This window comes from Rhododendron vialii, chromosome 8a, assembly GCF_030253575.1.
Source record: "Rhododendron vialii isolate Sample 1 chromosome 8a, ASM3025357v1".
Classification (NCBI taxonomy): domain Eukaryota; kingdom Viridiplantae; phylum Streptophyta; class Magnoliopsida; order Ericales; family Ericaceae; genus Rhododendron; species Rhododendron vialii.
The window spans coordinates 27,473,665-27,499,566 of NC_080564.1; the positions used below are offsets into that span (position 1 = coordinate 27,473,665).

Sequence of the window (25,902 nt, forward strand, 5' to 3'; positions counted from 1 at the left end):
GGACAAAGCTAGAAATAGTAATATCACAATGTAAAATACTAAGTGCACACTAAAATCCTAACAAAATAAACTAAGAGATAATTCTATCTCAGCCAATTCAATTCACAAATAAACTAAGAGATAACTCTATCTGCCAGAAATATAGCGTATTGGCAAAAATGAAGTAAGAGATAACAGTATCTCAGATAAATAGTGTTGGTCTCTCAAAAACTTAATAAAGAGATAATGCTATCTCATCAAAATCGTTTTCTGGTTGTATTTTACAAGGGATAAAGTAGGAGATATTAATATCACAAATGTAAACACATGCAGTGAACAAACAAAATTGAATTTCATATTTTCTGGCCCTAATATGAAGAAAGTGACAAAACCAGTAAATGGCGCTTAAACACTATGAAAATGACGCTAAATCCTAGGAAAATGATGCTAAAACCCTAGGAAAGTGACGCTAAAACGATGATGGCAAAAATGTCAATGATCCGAATGATGCTAGCGACGAATAGAAAAGGTAAGTTACCTGTTGAAACGGTCGAAAATGAACGACGACAATAACGATGACGACAGCGCGGTGAAAGGAACGACGACAATAAAGATGATAACAGCGACGGTGAAAAGATCGACGATGACGACGGTGAAAGAATCAATGATGACGACGGTGAAAAGATCGATGATGACGATGGCAATTAGGTTTCTTCGTCTCTGAAACGTTTTTGGAAACGCGTGTAATATGGCTAATTTTGGAGCGCGTGTGATTATAAGGACTGGAGCCGCTACAAATACTTTAGATGGACTAATTGCTTGTTAAACCCTATAGTATGTCCTAATTACTTTAGACGAACTAATTGCTTGTTAAACGTTTTATGGTTACTTTTATATATTTTTATGGTGAAATTCCACAGCATACATTATCCCCAAGACAAGGGGGTGACACCTTAGCATCCCAGCAATTAGGCATGAAAGCCAAAGAACTAAGGCTTTGTTTGGAACTTAGGAAAAGTGAGGGAAAAGAAAATGAGGAAAATTTCACTATTCACAAAACTTGAATTCTTTAATTATTTTCTCTCTTCTTTCTCTCCAATCCAAACAAAAGAAAATGAGGAAAATTTCACTATTCACAAAACTTGAATTCTTTATTTTCTCTCCTCTCTCTCTCCAATCTAAACAATTGGAAGGAAATTTTTTTAACTTTCCTTTCTTTTCTCTCACTTTAATTTCCTAAGTTCCAAACAAAGCTTAAAGGCATTTTGAGAAGAAATCGAGTTACCTATAAATTTTAAACTTTCAGAAAGTCAAGAATGAGATTATAGATTTTGTATGAGGATGTAGTTGGTTGCCTATTCTGCAGGATTTAATTTTGATTTCGAGGGCAATGGAGGAATCAATATGAAACCTTATAACCTTGGTGTAAAAATGGCTTCATCACTTGGAAGTTTTTTAAATATCATTTTTTTAACTTAGAAAAATTAGGAGAACTGTTGATCATTAAAAAACAAGGCAGTATGTATGAGATGGGAAAAGATTGAAAGTCACAGTAAACCCTAGTTTTAAACTGTTGCGTCTTGTTTACCAATTTTTTCCTCGATCGAAATCGATAGAGATTTTGGAAAACAATCTCAACAACAAAAAATAAGGAGGAATGCAGCTTGTCTCCAAAGGCGGACCTGTGGTTCCACGCCATATTTCAAAACTTCACCGGAAGAAAAATGGCAGTCGAGTCAAATATGAAATTAAGAGCGAAATTGAAGACAAATGGAAGAGACTTCCATTAATCTTCAACGATCGATCTATCGACACAAGCGATACATCGAATATTCTTAGTTAGTCTTAGAATATGAATCCTACTCCTAATTATAACCTAGAAGTGGGTTAGTAAGATAAAAATTAAAACAAATAAAGATAGACTTTGATTTGTTGAAGAGAGTTTACAATGAAGTCTTAAAAGACTATTTATAGAAAACAACAAACGTGTAGGAAATAACTTCCTAACTCTTCCACTAGTCTTCATTCAATCATTTGCTTTCACTTGTCTAAATAACTCACGCTTTGTTCTTTTAACTTCCAAATGTATAGGAGCATGTCAAGTGTCTTGCACTTCATTAAAATACAAACAAACAAAATAAATAAAAACTAGTTACATTATTAATACGAAATAATAAAAAAGGAAGCATTCTCATAATTGTCACATTTCGGTCGATCATCGATAGGCGGTGAAATATGGTGTAAACAATGCCCCCTTATTCATTTGGGTGAAGGGTTAACGTAACTCAAGTGAATAATTTAAGTAGTTTTAAATCACCCATCTATCGATATTGACTGGTCATAATATTTTACGGAGTAAACATTTATGCCCCCAACTCTCTAAGAGTTTTAGATAAATTCTACACCAACCTTTTCGATTTTCGACTGATATAACAAAGCCTTCAAGGCTTAAACAAAACTACTGTCAGAAAGTCATGTGTTGGCTTCTAAGCTGCAATATCCCTTTGTCTATAATTATGGGATAATATTGCTTCTGTCGAGAACCAAGCACCAAGCATATGCCGTGAGGCTGGCCAACGACAATGAACTATAAAGGCATTTATTTTGCTTCGAAAAATGAATATTTGCCCCCAAATTCATTTGGCTAAACCAAATAAAACCGAGCAACAATCAATTTTCACATATTTTTCAAAGGGTTCTTTAGGCCCATAAACATGATTAAAGTTTGTAATCAAAGGTCAATAATACAAGAACTGTGCTTTGAAAGTATGTGCTACATTTGCCAGAAGCCTTGTCCATTATTGACAGTGCAAAAATCGACGGGACTATGGCCTATTATTGACAGAAGCATCCTGTGATCGACTGGAGCAAGTTTATATGGTCGATCTCCAATCAGAGGTTGTACTTGTATCTATCCAATTAAGAGTGGCCAAAGCAGATTTGTCGTAGAATTAGCAAATCAACCAAAGCCATATAAACGGCTCAAGAAATCCAATTGGGACACCTGACAAATACAAAAATCTTCACCTATCGAGTAAAGGAGCATTTTCATCAACATTACTTGGTCAATACAAAAACAATTTACTCGACCGTCCATGACCTCATATTGAACATGTAGTTCATAATTCACAGCCATAAATGGCATGCACTCATACTCCATGGTTAAGTTTTCACCATTCTTGACCCGTATAGATGGAGTGGAGGTATTGTTTTATACTTCGACCATTCATGATCTAAATTGGAAAACTCTAATCGAATTATATTCATAATTCAACTCGCTTTGACTTTCAAACTTTTGAGCCAATTAAGTTTTATAGTTGACTCTTCTAAAATGAATTTTTGCCCCCCAAATTCATTGGCGGCAAGAAAAAGAAATCTAAACAGGTGCCAACTTGCGGTTACCGAATTGTTCATACCACGGGCAGTATTGAATTGAAATAGGCATCGATTGCCTTGTCAAAATTTTCTATCGATGGTGTACAATATATACTGACCCAGTTGGCAATATGCATATTGATAAGTGCCAAAAAATATATATTTTAGCTCTCCAATCTACATTTATTAGTCTTTTATATTTGTTAACTGGTTCTTATTATGTGTTTTTATGTTTATAGGTTGCTCGAGCCCGTTATCTGAGACTTTGGATAAAAAGAAGATTTTAAAGAAGTTTGGAATTGAAATGCAAAATGATTCAAAATTGAATGGTTCATTTTTTATTTCATGAAGTCCAAAGGACCTTTGTGTAATTAAAGTCTTCAAACCTATATAAACAATTCACCCTACTGGTGACGGGTGGTCCTGGATGAAAAAGAAAAAAAGCTGCTGCCATGGGAAGAAAAGGAAGAATGGGGGCTGGCGTGGTCATGAAGAACAGGGGCTTCGGTCAATAGTGTTCAGTATTTTCTTTTCCTTTCACGTTTTATATGCTTTATTCAATTACTTGGATTCTGTTAACTCGTTTTAATTTCTATTCTTTATAAAAGTTATTCGCTGGTATTTGATTGGTTTATATTTTTTGTTTGTTTTTCATCTCGCATAATAGAAGCATATTTTAATTTGGGATTTTTTTTATTTATTGCTTAATGAGGAGTGAGTAGTCGTCGGGGTAGGGTCGCGGGGTGATTAGCACACCGTGGCCAGTTCGGGCACTGCTTCTATTTTCAAATAATAAAAAAATAATTTTAGATTGGAAAAATACTTCTCGTAGACGAACCCGGGTATTGTCGGAACTCATGTGAACGTGGAAATATGGGTCCAAAACTCATTCTCCGTTGCGCATGGGGAAACAGCGACCCAAAGGTTTCGCATCTTGCAGGGTATCTTTTTCAATCAAAAATGGAACGTTTTTAAGAACACCGAATGGAGCAGGTTAATCTGGACTGGTTGCAAGTGCTATGAATCTTACGACCATACCTTTCTTTTACTTATTTGAAAAGTACAATCAATTTCTAGGTTTTAATTAAATCTCAATCAATCGACAAGGGGAGGCTACCTAAGAGCCAGTTTAATTAGAAACAACCCGAATTTTTAGTCAGCACACATCACTGTCTTTGTGGATTCGACTCCGGACTTACCGGATATTGTGTTACGTCGGTCTCCGCCCTACGCTTGGGCCAACCCATTAATTTAGGATTAAAAAATTGTCAAGCATTTTTAGCGCCATTGCCGGGAACGGCAATGTGTGTTAAGAATTTGGGTAGTGATTTTTATTTTGTTTTCTTTGTAGTTTCTTTAGTTGTTTCAAGTTAACATAGGTAGAGGTAAGCAATCTTCTATCGTAGGAAAACAATCACCTCTAAAGCCGAAGTACTATAGAGACAATATCAGGCGTCTTGTAACCATTGAGAGAGTTCCGAGAGTAACCGTGGAGGAAGAGTCTTTTAGTGGTGATTCGTTTGATATCGGTGGCCTTTTCGTTGATTTAATAATCGAGCCACCGATGTCGATGCGTGATCACATGCATCCTGAGAGGACCACTCCTCTCGGTCCAATAGTTCTGCCGACCAAGACGGTGGAAGCACGTAATACTTTCACCATAAAGCCTGGTACGCATAATATCCTTCTCTTATTTTATGGGAAGAAGAATGAGGATCTGTATGAGCACGTCCGTTATTTCTAGGGGTTGGTGCGCACCCTTGTCATCACTCCTTAGTGGGAGAATGCTAGCCTTAAACTTTTCCCAGCCTCGCTCAAGGATAATACGGATAAGTGGCTGCGAATGTAGAAGCCACAATCTTTCAGGACGTGGGCTGCTGTCCGAGATCTATTTTAAAAGAAATATTTCTCGGAGAGTAAATCGAAGTACCTGACTCGCCAAATTCAGTTATATAAGCAGAAAGAGGGCGAGTCATTTTTAAGGTGCTTTGAGCGGTTTAAAGACTTGCTGTTGTCCTTGCTGCATTATTGTTTCGTGAAACAGCAGTTGGTATCATTTTTCTATTTGGGCTTGAATGTTGTTACGGTCCAACAAATTGAGTACCTCTGTAAGGAGAAGGATTTTCTCAACAAGTCCCCAAACGATGCATGGGACTTTCTCGACGAGTTGGCCGAGAAACACCAAAGTTGGGAACCTTCCGACCTCGGTGATAGGGCCATGGCTACATAGGGACCCAATGGGTCTGGCATTTTCCCTTCAAGCGTGCGAGGATACAGTGTTCAGTCTCAACTGGACAAAATAGTTAAACAGTTAGAGGACTTGAAGCTTAAGCAAGTCCATCAAGCGAATGAGGTGAGAGTCGATGAGGTGTGTGCGTTATGTGAGTGTCCGAGGCATCTAGTTACCGCTTGCCCTGCTTTTTCCATTGTTAAAGACGCATATCATAGTAATCAGGCTGAGATGAACGAGCTTAACTAGCGTTGGGATCCATACTCAAATACCTACAATCCTAGGTGGGCCCAAAACCCACTTCTTGGTTGGAGGGATCAAATAGCCCCAGTGCATACCCAAGCACCACTTCAGCAGTCAGTCCAATAGTTCCAGCCTCCTCAAGGCCAAATGACCCAGTTTCGTTACCCACCTCAGCAGCAGTAGGGGTTTGGTCCTTCATCTTTTGGACCTGCCCCAGGAATAAACCATCCCCCACGAGATAAGCAAACTGATGAGACGATAAAGGCTCTCATGTAGTCTCAGTTAAGCTTCACTGAGCAAACTAAATAGGCAATTTATGACATTAGGACCCAATTGACCCAATTAATGGCTGCAGTTGTACAAGTCCAGTAGGAGAAAGGAAAGTTTCATTCTCAACCTCTAGTCAATGCCGCCGGTACTCATTATGTAGGCAATTCTTCTGACTCAAGTACTCCGAATCTCAGTTTGGAAGAGGGTAAGGCGATCACTCTCAGAAGTGGGAAGGTGATCGACAAGGACTTACCTCCCAAGCAAAAATCGGTGGCACCCTCGGTGCCGGTAGCTATACCAGCAGTCGTTCCAGACTTGGGAAGTGTTCCTGAGGTAGAGAAAGAGGCGAAGTCTCCTAAAGTGGTGGTACCTGCAACTGCAGCCTTGCTTCGTTCAATCCGATATATGGAATAACGCCCCAAACGTAGAGCTTAATACTTCAGTTAAAGCATGATAATCCGGAAGACCGGGATCGTACCCACGGGAATAATTAATACTGCTTTGCTGGATTTGTAGATGTAAGCTCGGGTTTTCGACTTTTAGATAGCCAACTTAGTTTTACGTTTGTAGTGAAAATTAAAAGGGGCTAAATTGAAAAGCGAATAAACTAAGAAAAAAAGCAGGTTAGGTCTAAGAATTACTAACACTCACGACTCAAGTTAAACTGCATTTCTCACCCAATTACGCTGTTCAGGATACACAATTACGGTTCCTAAATCGAAAAATAGAATGGTTCGATTACCAAGCTAGCTCTAGAATTTATTCCAAAAATTTGTTATCGATGGGTCATATCGGTGACGAAAATTTTCGTCACCAATACAAGAAATCAGTGACGAAATTTTTCGTTACAAAAGATGTTTTCATATGCGAAAAAAATCCTTCTTTTTTGCTTCTACTAGGTTTCAAACCTGAGTCCCTTGAGTTTTTCGCATAAGCCCCGTCCAACTGCACTACACACATTTTTCGATAAATATTTGAAATATCTAATATCTAATATATAACATATATGTTTAACATGAAAATATATTTCGAATGTAATTTTGAACCTTTAAACATTAAAATTAGCAATTTTGATAAACATGAAAGTTGTAGGCAATTGAGTTATTGTTCAAATCCAATTTGAATTATGTCAATCGGAGTTTTTAGTAAAGAGTTATGTCCGAAATATATATAGTGACAAAGCGCAATTCATAAATTTCGTCATGAAAAGTACCCATTTAACGACGAAATATATTTTTCGTCACTGAAAGCATTAAAATGGTGACGAAATTATTTTTCGTTACCAATGTTTAGCATTTGGCGACGAAAAAAATATTTCGTTACTAAATTGGTCTCATTTGGCGACAAAATATCTATTTTGTCGCCAAATGATTATCTTTGGTGACGAAAAATAATTGCGTCACCTTTTTTAAGTTTTTGGTGACGAAAAATGTATTTCGTCACCAAATGGGTCGCCAAAAACCCATTGGTGACAAAAATATTTTTTTCGCCGCTAAACAAGTATAATTGGTGACGAAATTATTTTGTCACGAAAATTGTTAAAACAGTAACGAATTTATTTTTTCATCGCCAAATATACTCATTTAGTGATGAAATTAAATTTTGTCGCCACTTTTTCGTCACCAATTTTCATTTTTCTTGTAGTGAAAAATTTTAAAATTATGCACGAAAATACTTTATTTTTTAATCTGAATATAACATGTCTTTCGACAACTCTGATGATAGTATCTAATCTAATCTTGACATTAACGTTTGTAATTGTTTTGAACTGCTTAAAGGAAGGCTAGCTTGAAGCTCTGTTCAACAAGGTGGGACGTAATTATTTCTCAAAATTCCGTACACACATAAAAACAGAAATTGATTAATTGAGACATAATTCTACCACTTCGAAAGAATATCATCGTGATAACGCAGAGTCATTAATTCGCTGTCAGATTACAATATTCGCTTGTGATAAATGAAAATCTTCTTTGCCGTTCACAAAAAGAGATTACACTCTTGGAATCGAATGGTACAAATGTGTCTTATAGCTTTTTTTAGTATTCTTCCTGCACGGCGTGGCTATAGAAAATCTTCCTCTCCCAAAGCGAAAAACGGAAACAAACCAAAAGAAAGAAATAGGAATCAGCGAACCAATTCCTTCAGTCTCTGACATACCTTTGCAGTATCCACACCGACTCTACAAACTTTCACCTGCAAAGAAAAAGAAAAATGAAACTCAAGAAATTAACCAACGTTAACCTACAGTACCGTTACAATTTGTGGGATTTGCAGTGAAGCTTAATTGATTAATAATTGTTGGTGGGCGGAGGGCGGGTCCTCAATTCGAACCGCCTGAATGACCCAGAACGAACCAAACCGACAGCAAAGGACACGGAGAGCTCGTTGGGCCGCTCCACCCATGATCGTATGGGTAGGTCAAGGTGCCAGATCGAGTCAAGACCATAAAAAACGGTGGGACCAATATGGTCTTGCCATGCATGTGACGCTTTCGTGCAAAGTACGGCGGTATAGCGCTCGGTAACAGTACGGTCTGGCCACATGGCTTGGTCCCTTACCAAAGGACGGCATCATGTCGGTGACCTTGGCCTCCAAGAAAAGACACTCTTATAAATAGCACATTGATAAACCCTAATAGATATGCCTTCTTCTCCCTGTCTAAACTCTGTGTTTTCCTTCTCTCAGGCGGGCACTAATTTAGTCGTCGGAGTGCCTTCCGGCCAGCTTCGGCCCAACGAGTCACTATCTGGCCGTTGCTTCTCATGCAGGAACCAGGGGAGCAAAAGGGAAAGCTTGTCCCATCGAAATCACGAGATTCAATGAACACCACTCCACTATATTATTTCGTTTTCTTATCAAAGCGAGCTTGGTGTACATGTGTTATAGACATAGACGTGTTTGTCTAAATCGTCATGCCAATCTTTCATTTTTCTTGTCAGTGCCCAATGTTATTATTATTACTTAGGCACGAATGTGCAACAAATTAAAGTTGGATTCACTCCAATAGTAAATATTTTTTTTGTAATGCAGGATGTTTCAAACCAACTTGCGCGCATCTTGAACTAATCTCTATTGTTCCTCCTATAATAGTTTTACACGCTTATGTCTGGGAATGAGTTGACTCCAAAAGTTTTAGGCAAGGAATTGAATTGAGACCTTTTAGCATTTTGTAACGAACCCTACAAAGTTCTCGAAACTTGTGTTTAAATTACTACACCACTACAAGAGATACTTACAATATCCAGTGTTGGAGCAAGGAATAAAATTTCTGGAAGACGAGTTACAATAGGAAAGCAATTAACCTCAAATATCCTTCTAATCGTTACTCAACGAATAAGTAAAAAAGAAGAAGAAACAACTACTAATATCCTTGCATTGTATAGTCGAAGAAAAAACAAAAACACATTCTCAAAATTGATCATCCATCAAAATAGAACAAAAATAGCTTACTAATTTATCAAAATGAAACCGACGTTCTTTCAAATCTGGAAAATCATCTAAGATCGGCAAAATGTCGAAATCGGAGTTTGAAAAGTGAAGAATGAGTCGAGATTGTAAAGGCGTTCGGTTCCAATTGCCGGCCACCTGAGTTTGGACAGTGAAAAGTTCAGCTCAGATTGCCGGCCGCCGTCGAGTGTCCAAGGCATGCGTTTCTTCTCCAAGTCAAACTTTTTTTTTCTAGCTATTCTTTTCCTTTGAAAAAAAAGAAAAATGAAAAAGTAGGGGACCTTTAAGGTCCCGTTCCACTGAATATTTTTATTCAATAAATACAATTTTGTAATCGAGCGTTTAATGCCGGTTCTTTTCTCTCTCTCTCTCTCTCCTTTAGGCGATTTGGGCAAATTTTTTCGGGAGGCTTAATTATTCATCCCAGAAGAGCAACAGACTTATGATTCCATCCTCCCAACTTTAGCTAATTATGATTTCGTGCTCCTACAAGTTTTTATTCCATTAATGCCCTTTAGTTGTTGTTTTAATATATATATATATATAGTTGAAATTGGGGACGAATCCCTAATTCCTTTCGTCCTCGCGAGAATCTCGTTTCCATCCCGAAAACGGAGACTAAAACATGATCCTCCCCATCCCGTCCCGCGATTTCCGTTGAGTCAATCCCGAAAATTTTGGATCCTTTAAAAATCTGGTGGGATTCTATATATAAGAAAGCATCTCTGTCTCTCTCTCTCTCTCTGTCTCTGTCTGTCTCTCTCTCTCTCTCTCTCTCTCTCTCTCTCTCTCTCTCTCTCTCTCATCCTCCGAAGTCCTCCACTCATCCTCCATAAACAGCCGCTACCATTCACTAGTCCTCCCTCTGGTGGGCAACAATCCACTCATCCTTCGACAACAGTCACCGCCATCCATCAACAGCCACCACGCAGGAGTTCGAATCCCAATCGGAGACCTTGAAGAATATATAAGTGGAGCCAACGAATCCAGCAAGCCACGCAACGGCCTGTCGCCGTCGAAACTCCCAACATTGTCATACAAATCAGAGTTCAACAAGAAAGCCTCACGAATTGAGTTGGGCATCCACGTTGCAATTTATTTCAGAGTTGAGGTTTGTGTTGGCTCTATATTGATGTTGCTGCTGGTTAATCTGTTCGGTTCATTTGTTGTTGCTACTGATATGTTCTTGATGGTCGTGGATGGCCCTCAGTTTTAAGGTCTTGCATATCTTATTAGTGGATGATGGTTGCTGATGTTACTAATAAGAAGGCTTTGCTCTAGAAGGCTTTTGATTGGGCTTTCCTGATGCTGCTTGTGCTTTCATATTTATCGTGTTCACGTTGTAATCGTCATGGTAATTTAATCATGTAATATTGTTATGTTAACTTGATAATTTAATCATATTTTTTTATGGTAATTTAACCAGGTTCTTACTTTTAAATTGGTATATAAAGTCCAGATGGTTTTGGGGAATTGGTTGTCCATTATTTAGATTGCAATAGAGAATGTATTCTTTTGATTGTGGGCATTTAGAATGTAACAAAAAATGGACCACTGAAATGGTTAACTTGATAATGAATTCAGCTTCGATCTGGGTAAATTATCAAACATGGGTAATTTACCACCAAAACCTAATGTTGCACGGTGGATTCACAGGAAAGTTTCGTGATGAACAGGGCTTTGAACATCTTATTTGGGACATATATTGGTCATGTAAGATTGATCAACACAGAAAATGATATGTATTGGCTTACTTGACATGATAAAGTGATCAATTTACCTCCAAAAATAGAACTGAGCAATCAGTGGGATCTGTTAGAAGTTTGAAAGTTTGAAAATAATCATCTGTTCTTCCCCCTGTTGTAACCGTAAATTAAGGAACTGAAATTCATCTGTCCCCCCCCCCCCCCCCCCCCCCCCCCCCCCTCTCTCTCTCTCTCTCTCTCTCTCTCTCTCTCTCTCTCTCTTTCTCTCTCTCATATATATATATATATATATATATATATATATATATTACAAAGTAGAATAAAGGTAATTTACATATTGTAAGGATGAAATCATAATCATGAAAAATGGGGGGATGAATTCTTACATGGTATAGAAAAAGAGGATGAATATTTAAATATTTCAATTTTCTTCCTCTAGGGTTTTCTCATCTAGCTAGTTGCCGCGGGGGGAGGGAGGAGCCCCTCATTCCCTCCTCCCCTGGGCTCCTTTCGTCCTCCTTCATCTCCCTCTCTTCCCTCTCTCACTTTCCCTCTACCCTTCAGATCGTTGTTTTCTCTATTTGCTGTTCGGACCACCGCCCTCCCCTGTGTGGGAGGGTGTGGCGGTTGAGCTCTTCCTCTACCCGCCACCGGTCGGAGGTTCCTTGGTCCCTCTGGGGGCCTGGCGTTGTTGGGTGGTGCGGGGAGTCTCAGAGGTGCAGGGATTTGGTTGGTGGCGAGGATTTGGCGGGTGTTGTGATTGTGGGGGTGGGTGGTGTTTGGTAACTTGTTTTCTCTAACTTTTGTTTTGCAGGTTTTTTCAAAAATTCTAGAAAATGATCGGTAAAAATACGGTTTTGATCGGTGATGTTTCTTTTTGATGGTGGTGAGGTGGATGTGGTTCCCATGGCTGGGTTGCTCAGGTCGCTTTGTGTATTGAAATCCAGTTGGGGGCCGCTTCGAGTTTCTCAGCGGGCGAGGAGTCAACATTTTCGTCGCTCTGGGTTTTGCTGTTGCTGATTGAGATTGGGTGCTGTTGGGGTATTGCAAGGGTCTTCTGTTTTTTTTTATAAGCAACAAGATTTTATTAGAAACTTGACAAATGGTACATCGAGGAGGCTGAAACTCAAGCTACAAGAAGAACCTTGAAGCAAAAGAGAAGGCCAAAAGGAAAGAAAAACATCCAATGAAAATTGGATGAAGCCACAAACGAATGAGTGGCATCCACCTAACATCAAAACCAACTAAACACATCCTCATTGGATAGCAACAATCATCTTGAGATCAAAATCAGCTTCATAGTATCAGAGTAGCATCACCAGCAACAAAGAACCAAATGTGGCAATAACTGTATCCATCTTCAGTATTGAAATTCAGTAGCAACAAAGAACCAAATGCAGGGGTCTGTTGTTGGTGGTGATTTGCTCCTCTTTACCATGACTGTTTTCGGTATTCATTTCCGTAGGCCGGTTCCCGTCGCCGGTCTCTACATCTGGGAGAGGCCGACTCGGCTTAATGGCGAGATTGAACTCCAGTGGTTTGTGCGGTGGTGGATGTTGAAGGTTGTTAGGGTTTGAGGGTTGGTTTGGGTTGGCTGGTCCATTGGCCGGATTTGAGTGTTTTGGGCTTTCATTGTATATTTTGGGTATAGGGTTAGGCTTTTTCGATTGTCTGTGTTGGATCTTTGTAGACCTTTGGGTGTTCCGGACTTTGCACTAGAGATGTATTGTCTAACTCTTTGTTGGATCCCCTTCTTTTCCTGATTTTAATAAAATTTATTTTTGCCGATATAAAAAAAAAGTACTTATTTTGCAACTTTGGAAGAAAATAAGAACCATTGTTCCACTAAGATCGAGCTCTTAAGAAATAAATACTTATTCGGTGTACGCCATTTTTGACTACTTAAATCTTTCAATATAGATATCAAAAAATATGCAATATTAATCTCGTTTGATAAATCTCAATTACTTTTATTATACAAAGTTCGCAAAATCATAAAATTTATTATAAATTAAAAGATATAAGCGATCAAAAAAAATGACATGGATTTTGAAATGTAGAAATAAGAAGACAAAAGGTAAAACGTTAGTGGAACCGGAACGTGAGTTCTTATTGGGTAAAAAATAATTACTTATTTTGTTAGCGGAACAAGAATTCCTCCTCCACTGACGCTAGCAAAACATGAAGATGAAATGGGAGCTACAAAATATGGCAACTAATGATCACCTGAGCATGGAGAGTATGAAAAACCTTATCACCCACAGCAGAAAAGCTAGCACTCACCACCTCAGCTCCTTCATCCTCAATCACACCAATGGCTTCAGAAATCGCGAAGTTCTTCTTCAACCCAGTTATCAAAACTACTTCCAAACTTGAACCTAAACATTCTCTCAACTCAACCACCGGCAATTCGATTCTTGTGCTGGTACTACCATCGTTATCCGTGCCATCGTGGTTGCCCAATTCCAGTGCTGCCCTCCTTGCTTTCAGTTCCTCCACTCTTTTTTCCAGTAGCTTAATGTATGTTCTTGCCTCGTCGAGCTGATGTTGTCGCGATTGCGTGTCCTGAAAATTTGTGTCATTTTGGGGAGAAATATATGTATTATGGCTTGGAATTGGAATGACATCTATTTGATATTTTACTAGAATAGAAACAAAGGACGCGGACCAAATGGGTGCAATATTATTTATAGCGCGCACATATATGAGAATATATAGTTTCCTTCCTAATTGTAAGTATGTTCTACTACCATTGTCATATGTTCTATGGTGACAAGTGCTACAATACACACTATTATTTTCTGTGTATATAGTATCCGAGTTTCTCCAAAATCTTCTTGTTTTGTGAATAAGCTAAGCCTCGAGCAAATTATTAAGCTCCCCTCAAATTCAGCTCAATAGGCTTATGTTACTCTTTAACTTCATAAGATCACAACCAAGCTACTTGTGATTAGCTCAAAGAAACAATTATCAAGGTTGATATATAGTGTACAAATTGCGAAGTTCTTAATAAAGTTTGAACAATTAACTTGGTACGCCTTTGTATGGTTACTGTGAAATTGAGTTATCTAAAAATTTTAACTTTCTAAAAGTCAAGATTGAGCTAGATTATAGATTTTTTGTCTGAGGATGTAGTTGGTTGCCTATTATGCAGGATCTAATTTTGGTGTAAAAATGGCTTTATCACTTGGAAGTTTTTAAATATCATTTTTTTTTTCAACTTAGAAAAATTAGGAGAACTCTTGATCTCATTAAAAAACAAGGCAGTATATATGAGATAGGAAAAAATTGAAAGTCACAGTAAACCCTAGTTTTAAAATGTTGTCTCTCTGTCTCACAAAAATCAAACCGTGTCATCCATATCGACCAGAAGTTGAAATTCACAAGAGATGATATGAAAAAAAAAATTCCATTAAAAAAAAAATCGCAAAGATAGGAAGTTGATCTCTTTAGCATTCTATGATGTATGGAGTGTTGTGTTCAAGAGAGAGAGAGAGAGAACCTGAGAGGAGTTGAGATGGTGGGGAGGGATGAGAGAAGTGAGCTTGAAGCAGAGATCTTTCATGTGGATTCTCCTATTCCTCTCCACTATCTTCCGATCAAGTTTTTCATGACCAGTGTTGTACCTCTTCATTATCACCGCAAGCAAATGTAAATAATTCAAGGGATGTCTTGTCAGGACTCAGAAGAAATGTTGATTTAAGAGTTCGAAGCATGCCCACTGGCTCCCAAGTATATTTAAAGATAGAGACAACCCCACCTATCTTCGTATGGACGGACGCAGAATTAGAATCTTAAACAGGCGAATGTATGTGAGTTGACAAATGTAAAGAATTTGGTGACCTTAGAAATAGGACGTTGAAAAGTGTATGGAAGACCTTTTTAACAATATAAAATTATAAGCCCTATAATGCATGGACGGGTGGGAGTGCGTAAAAGTATCTTTCGAAAATCTAAAAAAAAACTAAAATTTGTGAATGCGAGAAGTGAAAGCGCGAGTGCAAAGCAAAAGTTAAAAACAAGAGCAAAAATCATTATTTTTCATTTATATTATTTTAAATTTAGAAATATAAAATAAATATTTATTTTTTAAAAAGATATTTTGGAACGGGCCAATACTAAAGTCAATAATAGGCACACATTATGACGAAGAATTGCTCAGTCAGTCAATGACGTTCTCATTCGTTGCTGTACGGTGAAGGAGAAGAAAGGGGGAGAAATGCAGCTCATAGGAAAGAGGAAATTAATTAATTAATCATCAGGTTTGTGAATTTCTATCGGGTCTACAGTCTACATTGGCCCCACACAGAAGTTATATTCATTGGACTTTCATCTCTGTTGCACGTACTGATAATATCATATGTTTGATACGGTAAATTCATTTCATGGAACCCCGAGCAGTTGTCAAAACGGTCTTAGTCTGAAACTTCTATAGGAATTTGCTCGGCATCCTCCTAGGTTCGACTCTTGAGATAATCTCACACGTATATGGGGGAAACAATTATGTGAAGAAATGCAGTGATTAGTTTGAGATACGCTCAAATTAATTCGGAACACTAAACATAGAAAAAAAAAAAAGAAGAGAAATTCATTGCAGGGTTTACGTGGGCAGATTTTACTCTATTGCTCTGACCCTTGACTCTTCGCGCAGCCACGCTTTCACCGACCTCCACGTCATATATAGATGTGTTTTGGTAATTGGGTTCTTTTATACTTCGCCCAGGAGGCGGACGATTAGCATGAGTTCCATGAGTCAGGACAAAAATTGAAGATTTCAACTAAGAAAGTAAATGGCCAAAATGGCCCACCAACTTTACCCTGTATGAACCTTCTTTATTTATATGGAAAATTTTAAAATCAGCCCAATGGGCTGACAATAATGAGAGTGTGAATATGTTTTAAAGGGTGTATAAAGTACACAGAAATACGTGTTTTTCTTGTCTTTTAATTTGTTTATTGTCAGCCCAGTGGGCTGACAATAGCAAGACCGTATTTATATTTGTAAAACTTTCTTCTTCTTTACCACAGACCACTTGGCGCCGCCCTCCAGTGGTGGACCCCTTTCCTCTGCATTTTTCCCCTTTTGCCTTTTACTACGAGAACAAACTCCCTCTCTCTCTTATTATTCTTTTTTTATTGATTGAAATGATATAAATTATATTTATATAATACATTTTTTTAATAAGCATGAATTTTTTTTTGGTCAAACGGAATAAAAGTATGACATTACTTTGTGGTTGGATCCAACTTATATTTTTTACTTTTAGAAAAAATACACATTTTTTACTTAAGCAAGCGATATTCTAACTTACATCACGTTCCACCAACACCTTTTTTACTTCAGAAAAAATGCATATTTAATTTTATTTTATTTTTACTTTTTTGATTCGTCTTATTGAGACAAATCAATAATTCGTAAAAAAAATTAGTGCAAAACTAATAAACGTTAAAAAAATTGAATAAGAACAAAACGTGCATTTTTTTCTAAAAGTAGAACGACTCTAACAGATTTTTTTACAGAGATTATTAAACAAATTCAGCGTCTCTGATTATTAGTGTGAGATCCCGATGTCACACAATAAATATTTTAAGCAAATAAGCCAAATGGCCTGTTTTTTTGTCTTTATTTAATTTTTTCCGCATATGGTAGTTTTGCACCATTTTTTTTTTTACATTATTGGTTTGTTTTCCGAGAAGAACAAAAAAAGTAAAACATTATGATTGAAACTCATAATTTTTTTCAATAAAGACAAAAAAATCGAGACGAATCAATAATTCATAAAAAATTAATGCAAAATTAATAAATGCGAACAAATTTTGAATACGCCAAGTGTTTTTTTTTTTCCAGCGTCGCATGCCAAAACACCCCTTAGAGTGCTATCAATTACTATGGAGTAGTTTCCAAAAAAAAAAAACTACTATGGAGTAATCCATATAGAGTTTTGCTCTATTTTAATTGCGAATCCTATAATAGAGCGATGTGATCGATCTCCTAGAATTAGTCGAGGAACGTGTAAGTGATAAGCACCCGAGAATGTAATGTAGGGTGCGCTAGTATCTAGTTTTAGTCTAATTTAATTACTTATTAGTTATTATTAACGTGTTTGCTCGTATAGTGCTTTGGTTATGTTTTGTAGATAAATTGCCAAATAAAGGAATCTTTGAGGCCTAAGGCATGTCAAGGTGGAAACAGCCCGAGCAGAAGCATCATTGCCCGAGCAGATCTGTCATTGCCCGAGCAGAAGCATCATTGCCCGAGCAGAACCTGTCATTGCCCGAGCAAAAGGAAGGCAGCCAAGGCAGAACTTTGAGCTATTGAGCTCGGCATCGATGTAAAGCATTTCATCACATCGATGCCGAGCCCCTTAGTGGTCCAGTCTCTTATTCAGCTCGGCATCGATGGGATGAAATGCTTTACATCGATGCCGAGCCCCATAGCAGAGCTTTCTAAGGCCATTGCCATCGATGCCGAGGGCCTTAGTGGTGGATTTTCGGAGCATCTAGGGAATATTCCAGGCGCGGATCTTAGAAGTATAAAAGCTTATTTCATGGTTTGGTACAAACAAGTAGAATAGATAGAGGGTAGAATTAGATTTGCTTACCTAATTTTAGATCAGAATCTAGATTCAAAATTGTTCTTGAGTGTTCTTATTGTTCTTCATTTTTCCAGCACTTATCTTTTAATTTTCTGCCCTTAGTTGTTACTTTTTGATATTGTCGCCTTAATTAAAGTTGTTTATCTTCTCCCGATCTATCTTAATCTCTAGTTTATTTCAAGTCTTGTTATTTCATTATGTTAAGTAGATTTTCTCTTGCTTTTATCTCTCTAGATATGAGTGAGTAGTTTCAAGGGTTAGGTCATGGGATGATTAGCATCTCATGACTCGGGCGAAAATTGCATTTTGCATCCAATAAAGCTTTAAACTTTGATTTGAAAATTGATGTGGGGTTCGGGTTTGTTTGTCAAATCACCGAGGTGTTAACCTCTTTGATCATGTGTAGGTGGGAGCTTCGCCTACCCACCACACATGATGCTTAGAGCTCTTTCGCACGAGGTATTTGCCAAATGAATTCTAGAACTAGCTTGATTCTCAAATCATTTTATTTTCCGATTTGAGAACTTTAGCCAAGTATCTTAAATTGTGTAGTTGGGTGAAAAGTGTGATTTAGCTCGGGTCTTGGGTGTTAATAATTCCTAGACCTAGCCTATCTTTTCTCTAGTTAATTCCTTTTTAATTTACCCATTTTATTTCTACCGTTAAAGTAAAACAAAGTTGGCTGTCTAAAAGCCGAAAGCCGGTACTTCCATCTATAAATCCGAGCAAGCCATATAATTATTCCCTTGGGTACGATCCCGGATTTTCGATTTATTATGCTTCAAACGACGTGTTAAACCCTACGCTTGGGGTATTATTCCGCATTATTATTATCATCGGAGGAAACAGAAGCATTTTTGGCACCGTTGCCGAGGATTTCTTATTATGGCTTTCTTGGAGGTTCGACAAACCACTGTAAGTATCCCGCTTTCATCTAGTAGTAGTAGTTTAGTAGTTTATGTGTTAGTAGTTCGTATTTAGTTTGGTGGATACCTCTAACCTAGTTCATTTAAACTTGAGGTGTAACGAAGCCAGGCTAAATATCGAATTTGTTTCTTAGTTAGTTTAGCGTAGTTAATTTAGTTAGTTAGTTTAAATTTGATTGCATTGCTTAGCCGAGGTGGTGGCATAACCCCTCACATATTCTGTTTGTTGAGTTGAGGTGGCGAGATGACCCCTATGTTGTTAGTTAGTTAGTATATTTGCTTGTGTATGCGTGTTTACCGAAGCCCAATTTCAAATCGGCTTCACCGTTCTTCTTCACCGCCAAGAATCCGTAGCATTGCCAGGGCGTATCCTGCCCACTCTCCGCCTCGCAAATTAAATCGCAATTGCAAAGACCCAATGGCCGAAGAAGTTCCAGTTCGCACTCTGCGTGATTATCTGAATCCAGAACGGGCTCCTCAAGTATCTCCTATCGTTATTCCGATTTCGACCGCTGGAAATACATTTGAATTCAAGGCTGAATATCTTCGTATAATTCCAGAGTTCCGGGGCCGAGAATTGGAGGATCCGTATTTGCATATCCGGGAGTTCGAGAATATTCTACACTCTTTTGTTACAGTTCCGGGGCAACTTGATCAAGCTCGCTTGAAGTTATTCCCATTCACTCTCAAAGACAAGGCGAAACAATGGTTCAATTCTTTGAAGGCACAATCTTTGCGCAACTGGGGAGAAGTTCAGGATGCTTTCACTACTAAGTTCTTTCCAGCCAGCAGAACGAAGTTACTTATCGATCAGATTCAATGTTTCAAGCAAAGGGATGGAGAGACTTACCACAAGTATTGGGAGCGCTACAAAAATTTGCTTATGTCGGTTCCTCATCACAACCTTCCGTTGTATCTCAGAGTTAACTATTTCTACACCGGGTGTTCTCAAGAGAGTAAACAGCTTCTGGATACTATGGGTGGTGGTGATTTTATGGGAAAGACACCGGAGGATGCATGGGATTACTATAAGTCACTAGCTGAGAAGACTCAGTCTTGGCAGTTTGCAGATCCGGGAGATAGGGCAATGTTCAATCAAGGTCCTACAGCTTCAGGGAAGTTCTCTATTGCGGAGCATACAGCTTTTGAAACTCGTTTGGAGGAAATTGCTCGGAAACTTGACAAATTGGAGCTTAAGAGTGCTCAATCTCAAGAAGTGAAAGCAGTACGCCAAGTGGAAGAAGTATGTGTTATTTGTGAGATTGTGGGCCATTCGACTGAAGCGTGCCCCAATATTCCTGCTTTGAAGAATGTGATTAATGGAATTGCTCCAGAAGAAGTACAAGCTGTCCAACGCTTTGACCCTTATTCTCAATCTTATAATCCGGGGACAAGGCAACACCCAGCTTTCCGTTGGAATCAATCTAATGAGGGGGGTTCTTCTCAAGCTCCACCGCCCGCTCCTCAATTGCCTTGGAAGCAACCTCAGAATGCCTTCCGTTTCCCTCAAGCTCAAGGTCCGCCTGGTTTTGCTCCTTCTGCTCCGTTCTCACATGCGAACCAATTTCAACAACAACCTGCTCAATTCCACCAACAACCACCAAAGCGTTCTTGGGAAGATCAATTTAGTGCTCTCTTGCAAGGCCAAACAGCTATCAATGAGCAACAAACTCAAATGATGAATGACATCAGAAACCAGTTGGGCAAGTTGACAACTATGGTGGGTTTGTTACAACAGGAGAAAGGGAAGTTTCCTACTCAACCTCAACCTAATCCGCAACCGAATTCCAATCCTACTTCTCAAGGTCTTCACTTTGCTAGCTCTTCGGTGACTTTCCCCGAGCAAGCAAAGGCTATTATTTCTCTTCGGAGTGGGAAGATAGTTGATAACCAAGTGGTGATGCCTCCGGAACCATCTTACTTGCCTCCTCCTATCGAACGTTCAATTCCAATCCTTGGGGAATCTCCCAAGGAAGCAAGTAAGGAGACTCTTGTTGAAGAAGAAGGAAAGGATAAAGGCAAATCAAAGGAAAGTGTACCGGATCCTCGAGTGATTCCAACACCGGCACCGTTTCCTAGTCGTTTGAGGGCTTTGGCGAAACCAAATTTGAATGAGGAGTCGCATGAGTTGTTCAATCAAGTGAAGATTAACATTCCTCTTATGGATGCAATTAAGCAGATTCCGTCATATGCCAAGTTTCTTAAAGATTTGTGTACTCGGAAGCGCAAGCTTAATGTTCAAAAGAAGATATTCCTTACTGAGCAAGTGAGTTCTATCATCCAAACGAATATCGCGCCGAAGTACAAGGATCCGGGGAGCCCTACTATCGCTGTAACCATTGGAGAGAAGCGTATCGAACAAGCTTTACTTGATCTTGGTGCAAGTGTTAACCTGCTTCCGTTTTCTGTTTATCAAGAACTTGGGTTGGGGGAGATGAAGCCTACTCGAGTCACTCTCCAATTGGCCGATCGAAGCGTTCGTACACCGAGAGGAGTAGTAGAGGATGTTCTAGTGCAAGTTGGCCAATTCGTTTATCCGGTGGATTTTGTGATTCTCGATACAAATCCGATCGACTCTTCTGCTGCTTCTACTCCGGTGATTCTTGGAAGACCCTTCTTAGCCACGGCGGATGCAGTTATCAATTGTCGAAATGGACTTCTCAACATGACCTTCGGTAACATGAAGATGGAGGTCAATGTTTTTAATGTGGGTAGCCAAATGGGAGATGACGAGTACGTGAATGAAGTAAGCCTTATCGATACTCTTGTAGAAGAACACGTGGATGAGTTGCTTTTCAGTGATCCTTTGGAAGTTGCTCTTACAACTGAAAAGGTCGAATTTCTTAAGCCTTCTGAAGTGAGTTATTTGAGTTCATTGCTTGGTAAGGAAGATGAAGCTTGCGCTATAAATTCTTGGACTCCAAAGTTTGAAATGTTTGAGGAGCTTCCACCAATTGAGAAGAAGGTTCTCCCATCTAGTGCTGAGCCACCAAAATTGGAGTTGAAGCCCCTTCCTGATACTTTGAAGTACGTTTTTCTTGGAGACAACGAGACTTATCCTGTGGTTATTTCCTCCTCTCTTGGGAATCTCCAAGAGGTGAAGTTGATCAATTCTCTAAGGCGGCACATGAAGGCTATAGGATGGACAATTGCTGATATCAAAGGAATTGATGCTACTCTTTGCTCTCATCATATTGCTTTGGAGGATAATGTCAAGCCGTCTCGTCAACCTCAACGTCGTTTGAACCCGATTATGAAGGATGTAGTTCGTGCTGAAGTTTTAAAGCTCTTGGATGTTGGAATCATTTATCCTATCGCCGATAGTAAATGGGTGAGCCCGATTCAAGTTGTACCAAAGAAATCTGGAGTTACAGTTGTGCGAAATGAGGAGAATGAGCTCGTACCTACTCGTGTTCAGACTGGATGGAGAGTTTGTATCGATTATCGCAAGCTCAACGCAAGTACCAGAAAGGATCACTTTCCCTTACCATTCATTGATCAGATCTTGGAGAGGATAGCCGGCCATGCATTCTATTGTTTCTTAGATGGTTATTCCGGTTACAATCAAATTGAAGTTGCTTTAGAGGATCAAGAGAAAACAACTTTCACTTGCCCCTTTGGAACGTTCGCTTATCGTCGTATGCCTTTCGGTTTGTGCAATGCTCCGGGGACTTTTTCACGATGCATGATGGGGATTTTTAGTGATATGGTTGAGAAGATAGTAGAGGTTTTTATGGATGATTTCTCTGTTTTTGGCGATTCATTTGATTCATGCTTGGCTAATTTAGAGAAAGTTCTAACAAGATATGAAGAGAAGAATTTGGTTCTGAATTGGGAAAAGTGTCACTTCATGGTCACTCAAGGGATTGTCTTGGGGCATATTATATCGTCGGATGGTATCGCGGTGGATAAGGCTAAGATCAATCTTATTTCCAATCTCCCGACTCCAAAATGCGTGAAGGATATCCGTTCATTTCTCGGGCATGCCGGATTCTATCGCCGATTCATCAAAGACTTTAGTGCTATCTCTCGACCCCTGTGCCACCTTCTTGTCAAAGACGTTCCGTTTGAATGGACCGCCGCGTGTGAGCAAGCTTTTGTTAAGTTGAAGGCTAGTCTTACCACCCCGCCTATTGTGCAACCACCGGATTGGAGCCTCCCGTTTGAGCTTATGTGTGATGCAAGTGACTATGCTGTAGGCGCTGTTTTGGGGCAAAGGAAAGACAAGCATCCGTATGTTATCCATTATGCAAGCAAGACCTTGAATGATGCTCAAGTGAATTACACTACCACGGAGAAAGAGTTACTTGCGGTAGTGTTTGCTCTTGATAAATTCCGGTCCTATCTTATTGGGGGTACCCCTATTGTTGTGTATACGGACCACTCAGCTCTCAAGTACCTACTTACCAAGCAAGATGCCAAAGCTCGTTTGATACGATGGATCCTGCTTCTCCAAGAGTTCAATTTAACTATCAAGGATAAAAAGGGTGTCGAGAATGTGGTAGCCGATCATTTATCAAGGTTACAGTTTGAGGACCCTACTCCAAGCTTACCTATCGTGGACACGTTTCCAGATGAACAATTGTTTGCTGTTTCGAGTGCCCCATGGTTTGCGGATATAGTGAATTATTTGGCTACGGGACTCTTACCGCCACATTGGTCTCCTCAAGAACGTCGTCGGTTCCTTCATGAAGTACGAATGTTCTCTTATGATGACCCCTATCTTTTCAAGTATTGCCAAGATCAAATAGTGCACCGTTGTGTCCCAGATTCAGATCAGCGAAGAATTCTTGAGTTTTGTCATTCAGAAGCTTGTGGAGGCCATTTCTCTTCTAAGAAGACTTCTGCCAAAGTGCTGCAATGTGGATTTTATTGGCCAACCTTGCATAGGGATGCTCATCACTTCTGTGCAGCTTGTGAACGTTGTCAGAAGCTTGGGAGTGTGTCTCGGAGGGACGAAATGCCATTGACCAACATTATGGTGGTTGAGATCTTTGACTGCTGGGGCATAGACTTCATGGGACCTTTCCCCGTTTCTTTTGAAAATTTGTACATCTTATTGGCAGTTGATTATGTTTCAAAATGGGTAGAAGCCATCGCAACGCGGACCAATGATGCCAAGGTCGTGGTGGAGTTCCTCAAGGATAACATTCTTTCACGTTTTGGGATGCCGAGAGCAATCATAAGCGATCAAGGAACTCATTTTTGCAATCGGGCTTTTGGGGCATTAATGAAGAAGTATGGAATCAATCACAAGGTCTCCACTGCTTATCATCCGCAGACGAATGGACAAGCTGAGTTGGCAAATAGGGAAATCAAGCACATTTTGGAGAAAACGGTGAATCCGAACCGGAAAGATTGGAGTCTTCGGTTGACCGATGCACTTTGGGCTTATCGCACAGCATACAAGACTGTTTTGGGAGCTTCGCCGTATCGTTTGGTTTTTGGAAAAGCATGCCATCTTCCGGTAGAGCTCGAGCACAAAGCATACTGGGCAATCAAGACACTTAATTATCATTTACCAGCCGCCGGAGCGCACAGGAAGCTCCAACTCAATGAGCTTGAAGAAATTCGGAGAGATGCTTATGACAACATCGCCATTTACAAAGCCAAAGTCAAGGATTTCCACGACAAGCGAATTCACCGGAAAAAGTTTGAGGTTGGACAAAGGGTACTCCTATACAACTCTAAGCTTCATTTATTTCCCGGTAAATTACGTTCTCGTTGGGCTGGCCTTTATGTTATTGAGCATGTTTATCCTCATGGTGCTGTTGATGTTATGAATCCGTTAAACGGTAAATCTTTCAAAGTTAATGGCCAAAAGCTTAAACCATTTCTTGGTACTTTAGAGGTTGGAGAGCCGGATGAGGAGTTAATCGATCCAGTTTACACGGTTGATTAGTTTGCTTCTTAAAATTGCACGGGGAGCGAAAGCGTAACCGCTGAACTTAACTGTTTGTCGGACCCAGCCCCCGGGTAGGGGGTACCCTCCATTGACTTGGGTATATGTAGCTTCGCACGCCGCTACTAAAAGAAGGATCGTGTGCCCAGCTCCGGTTTGAAGGGCAAATCATTTAATATCAGTGACATAGGGCTTTAATTAGCTTTTCTGATAGGAGTAATTCACAGTAAACCACTCACGTCTCCCAGATTAGCCCCAACGGGGGCGGTATAGATCCTTAGGTTTGGCCTTGATACTCCCGTGCTTGCGCACTTGGCTCTATCTTGTTTGCTTGCCTGGTTACGATCTTAGGGGACGCTGGACTTCATTGTTTGGCGGAGTCTAGCTGTGACTTTGACGCTCCGAGTTCTGATATTAAATTTGTATATACTGTGCATATTTCTTTCTTTCTTTCTTTCTTGCTTTCTTTCTATTTTAGTTTAGTATGCATGCTTTGTTTGTTATGTTTTGTTTGTTTTTGTTCTGTGTTTGCATCAAATAAAATCTTGGAGATACATCACATGCAAAAGATTTCACCAATGTGTTAGTGTAAAAAGAGCTTTCATTAGTTCTTCTTGGTAATAGTTTATCGTTAATGATCCATGCTCTCCGCGATTGCCCCTAATCGGAGGCAACTTAGGTCTGTGAGTGAGGTTTGATATTGCCTAGAGTGCACGCTAGGTTATATTGCATCTTGCTTTGTTTTGATCTTAGGGGACGCTGGACTTCATTGTTTGGCGAAGTCAAGCGATAGATTTTATTACGGGCGCTAGCATAACACATGTTCAATGGTCTAGTATAGCCACCCATTTCTTACCCCACCGGTAGGGAATGGGAAGAAAAGTATGACTCGTGTGATCGCGTGATGATCGGGTGGTGCATTTAATTATGTTTTGCATGTTTTCATTTGTTCTTTGCATTGTCTTTATGTTTTGTCTTTTAGTTTTTGTTTGGTTTGAAGCCGGATAACACGGGCCGGTGGGTCTAATGTTATTTGTTTTGTGGAAGGTCGTTCTCTTAAGTCTTCTGCAGGGTTTATTTGCTACCACACCAGCCTTGGTGGTTTGGGTCTAAAGCCGGAGTGAGTGAGGCATTCAGGAGCCCTAAGCATGGGTGCGGCTAAGCGTCGCGGTTGTTAGTCCGATAAAGCTTTGGATATGGCCCTGTGTGACTAGCTATGGTTCCGAGT

General features: G+C 39.4%; 2 protein-coding genes across 2 annotated transcripts; one reads left to right on the forward strand and one right to left on the reverse strand.

Moving 5' to 3' along the window:
• Positions 1-8,206: 8,206 nt before the first annotated feature.
• LOC131298125 (transcription factor bHLH162-like) lies at positions 8,207-14,904 on the reverse strand. The gene is made up of 3 exons (XM_058323433.1): positions 14,753-14,904; positions 13,477-13,815; positions 8,207-8,290 (listed from the first exon to the last, which is right to left on the reverse strand). Exons 1-3 carry the CDS (start codon positions 14,882-14,884, stop codon positions 8,222-8,224), a joined length of 540 nt encoding a protein of 179 aa, XP_058179416.1. The 5' UTR covers positions 14,885-14,904; the 3' UTR covers positions 8,207-8,221.
• Positions 14,905-19,766: 4,862 nt separating this feature from the next.
• On the forward strand, positions 19,767-24,674 carry LOC131298718 (uncharacterized). Its single transcript, XM_058324195.1, has 4 exons — positions 19,767-19,971; positions 20,179-20,492; positions 20,625-22,182; positions 22,636-24,674. Exons 1-4 carry the CDS (start codon positions 19,767-19,769, stop codon positions 24,672-24,674), a joined length of 4,116 nt encoding a protein of 1,371 aa, XP_058180178.1.
• Positions 24,675-25,902: the final 1,228 nt, after the last annotated feature.

What these genes read in the sequence shown, in the direction of transcription:
- LOC131298125 (XM_058323433.1), bottom strand. Translation starts at nt 14,884, where the DNA reads ATGAAGAGGTACAACACTGGTCATGAAAAACTTGATCGGAAGATAGTG. An exon ending in ACCATCTCAACTCCTCTCAG is followed by an intron (nt 13,816 to 14,752) that starts GTTCTCTCTCTC and finishes ACAAATTTTCAG; the next exon opens with GACACGCAATCGCGACAACA. An exon ending in TTCATACTCTCCATGCTCAG is followed by an intron (nt 8,291 to 13,476) that starts GTGATCATTAGT and finishes TTTTCTTTGCAG; the next exon opens with GTGAAAGTTTGTAGAGTCGG.
- LOC131298718 (XM_058324195.1), top strand. Translation starts at nt 19,767, where the DNA reads ATGGGAAAGACACCGGAGGATGCATGGGATTACTATAAGTCACTAGCT. An exon ending in TGGGCAAGTTGACAACTATG is followed by an intron (nt 20,493 to 20,624) that starts GTGGGTTTGTTA and finishes GAGCAAGCAAAG; the next exon opens with GCTATTATTTCTCTTCGGAG. An exon ending in GAATGAGCTCGTACCTACTC is followed by an intron (nt 22,183 to 22,635) that starts GTGTTCAGACTG and finishes TGGTCACTCAAG; the next exon opens with GGATTGTCTTGGGGCATATT.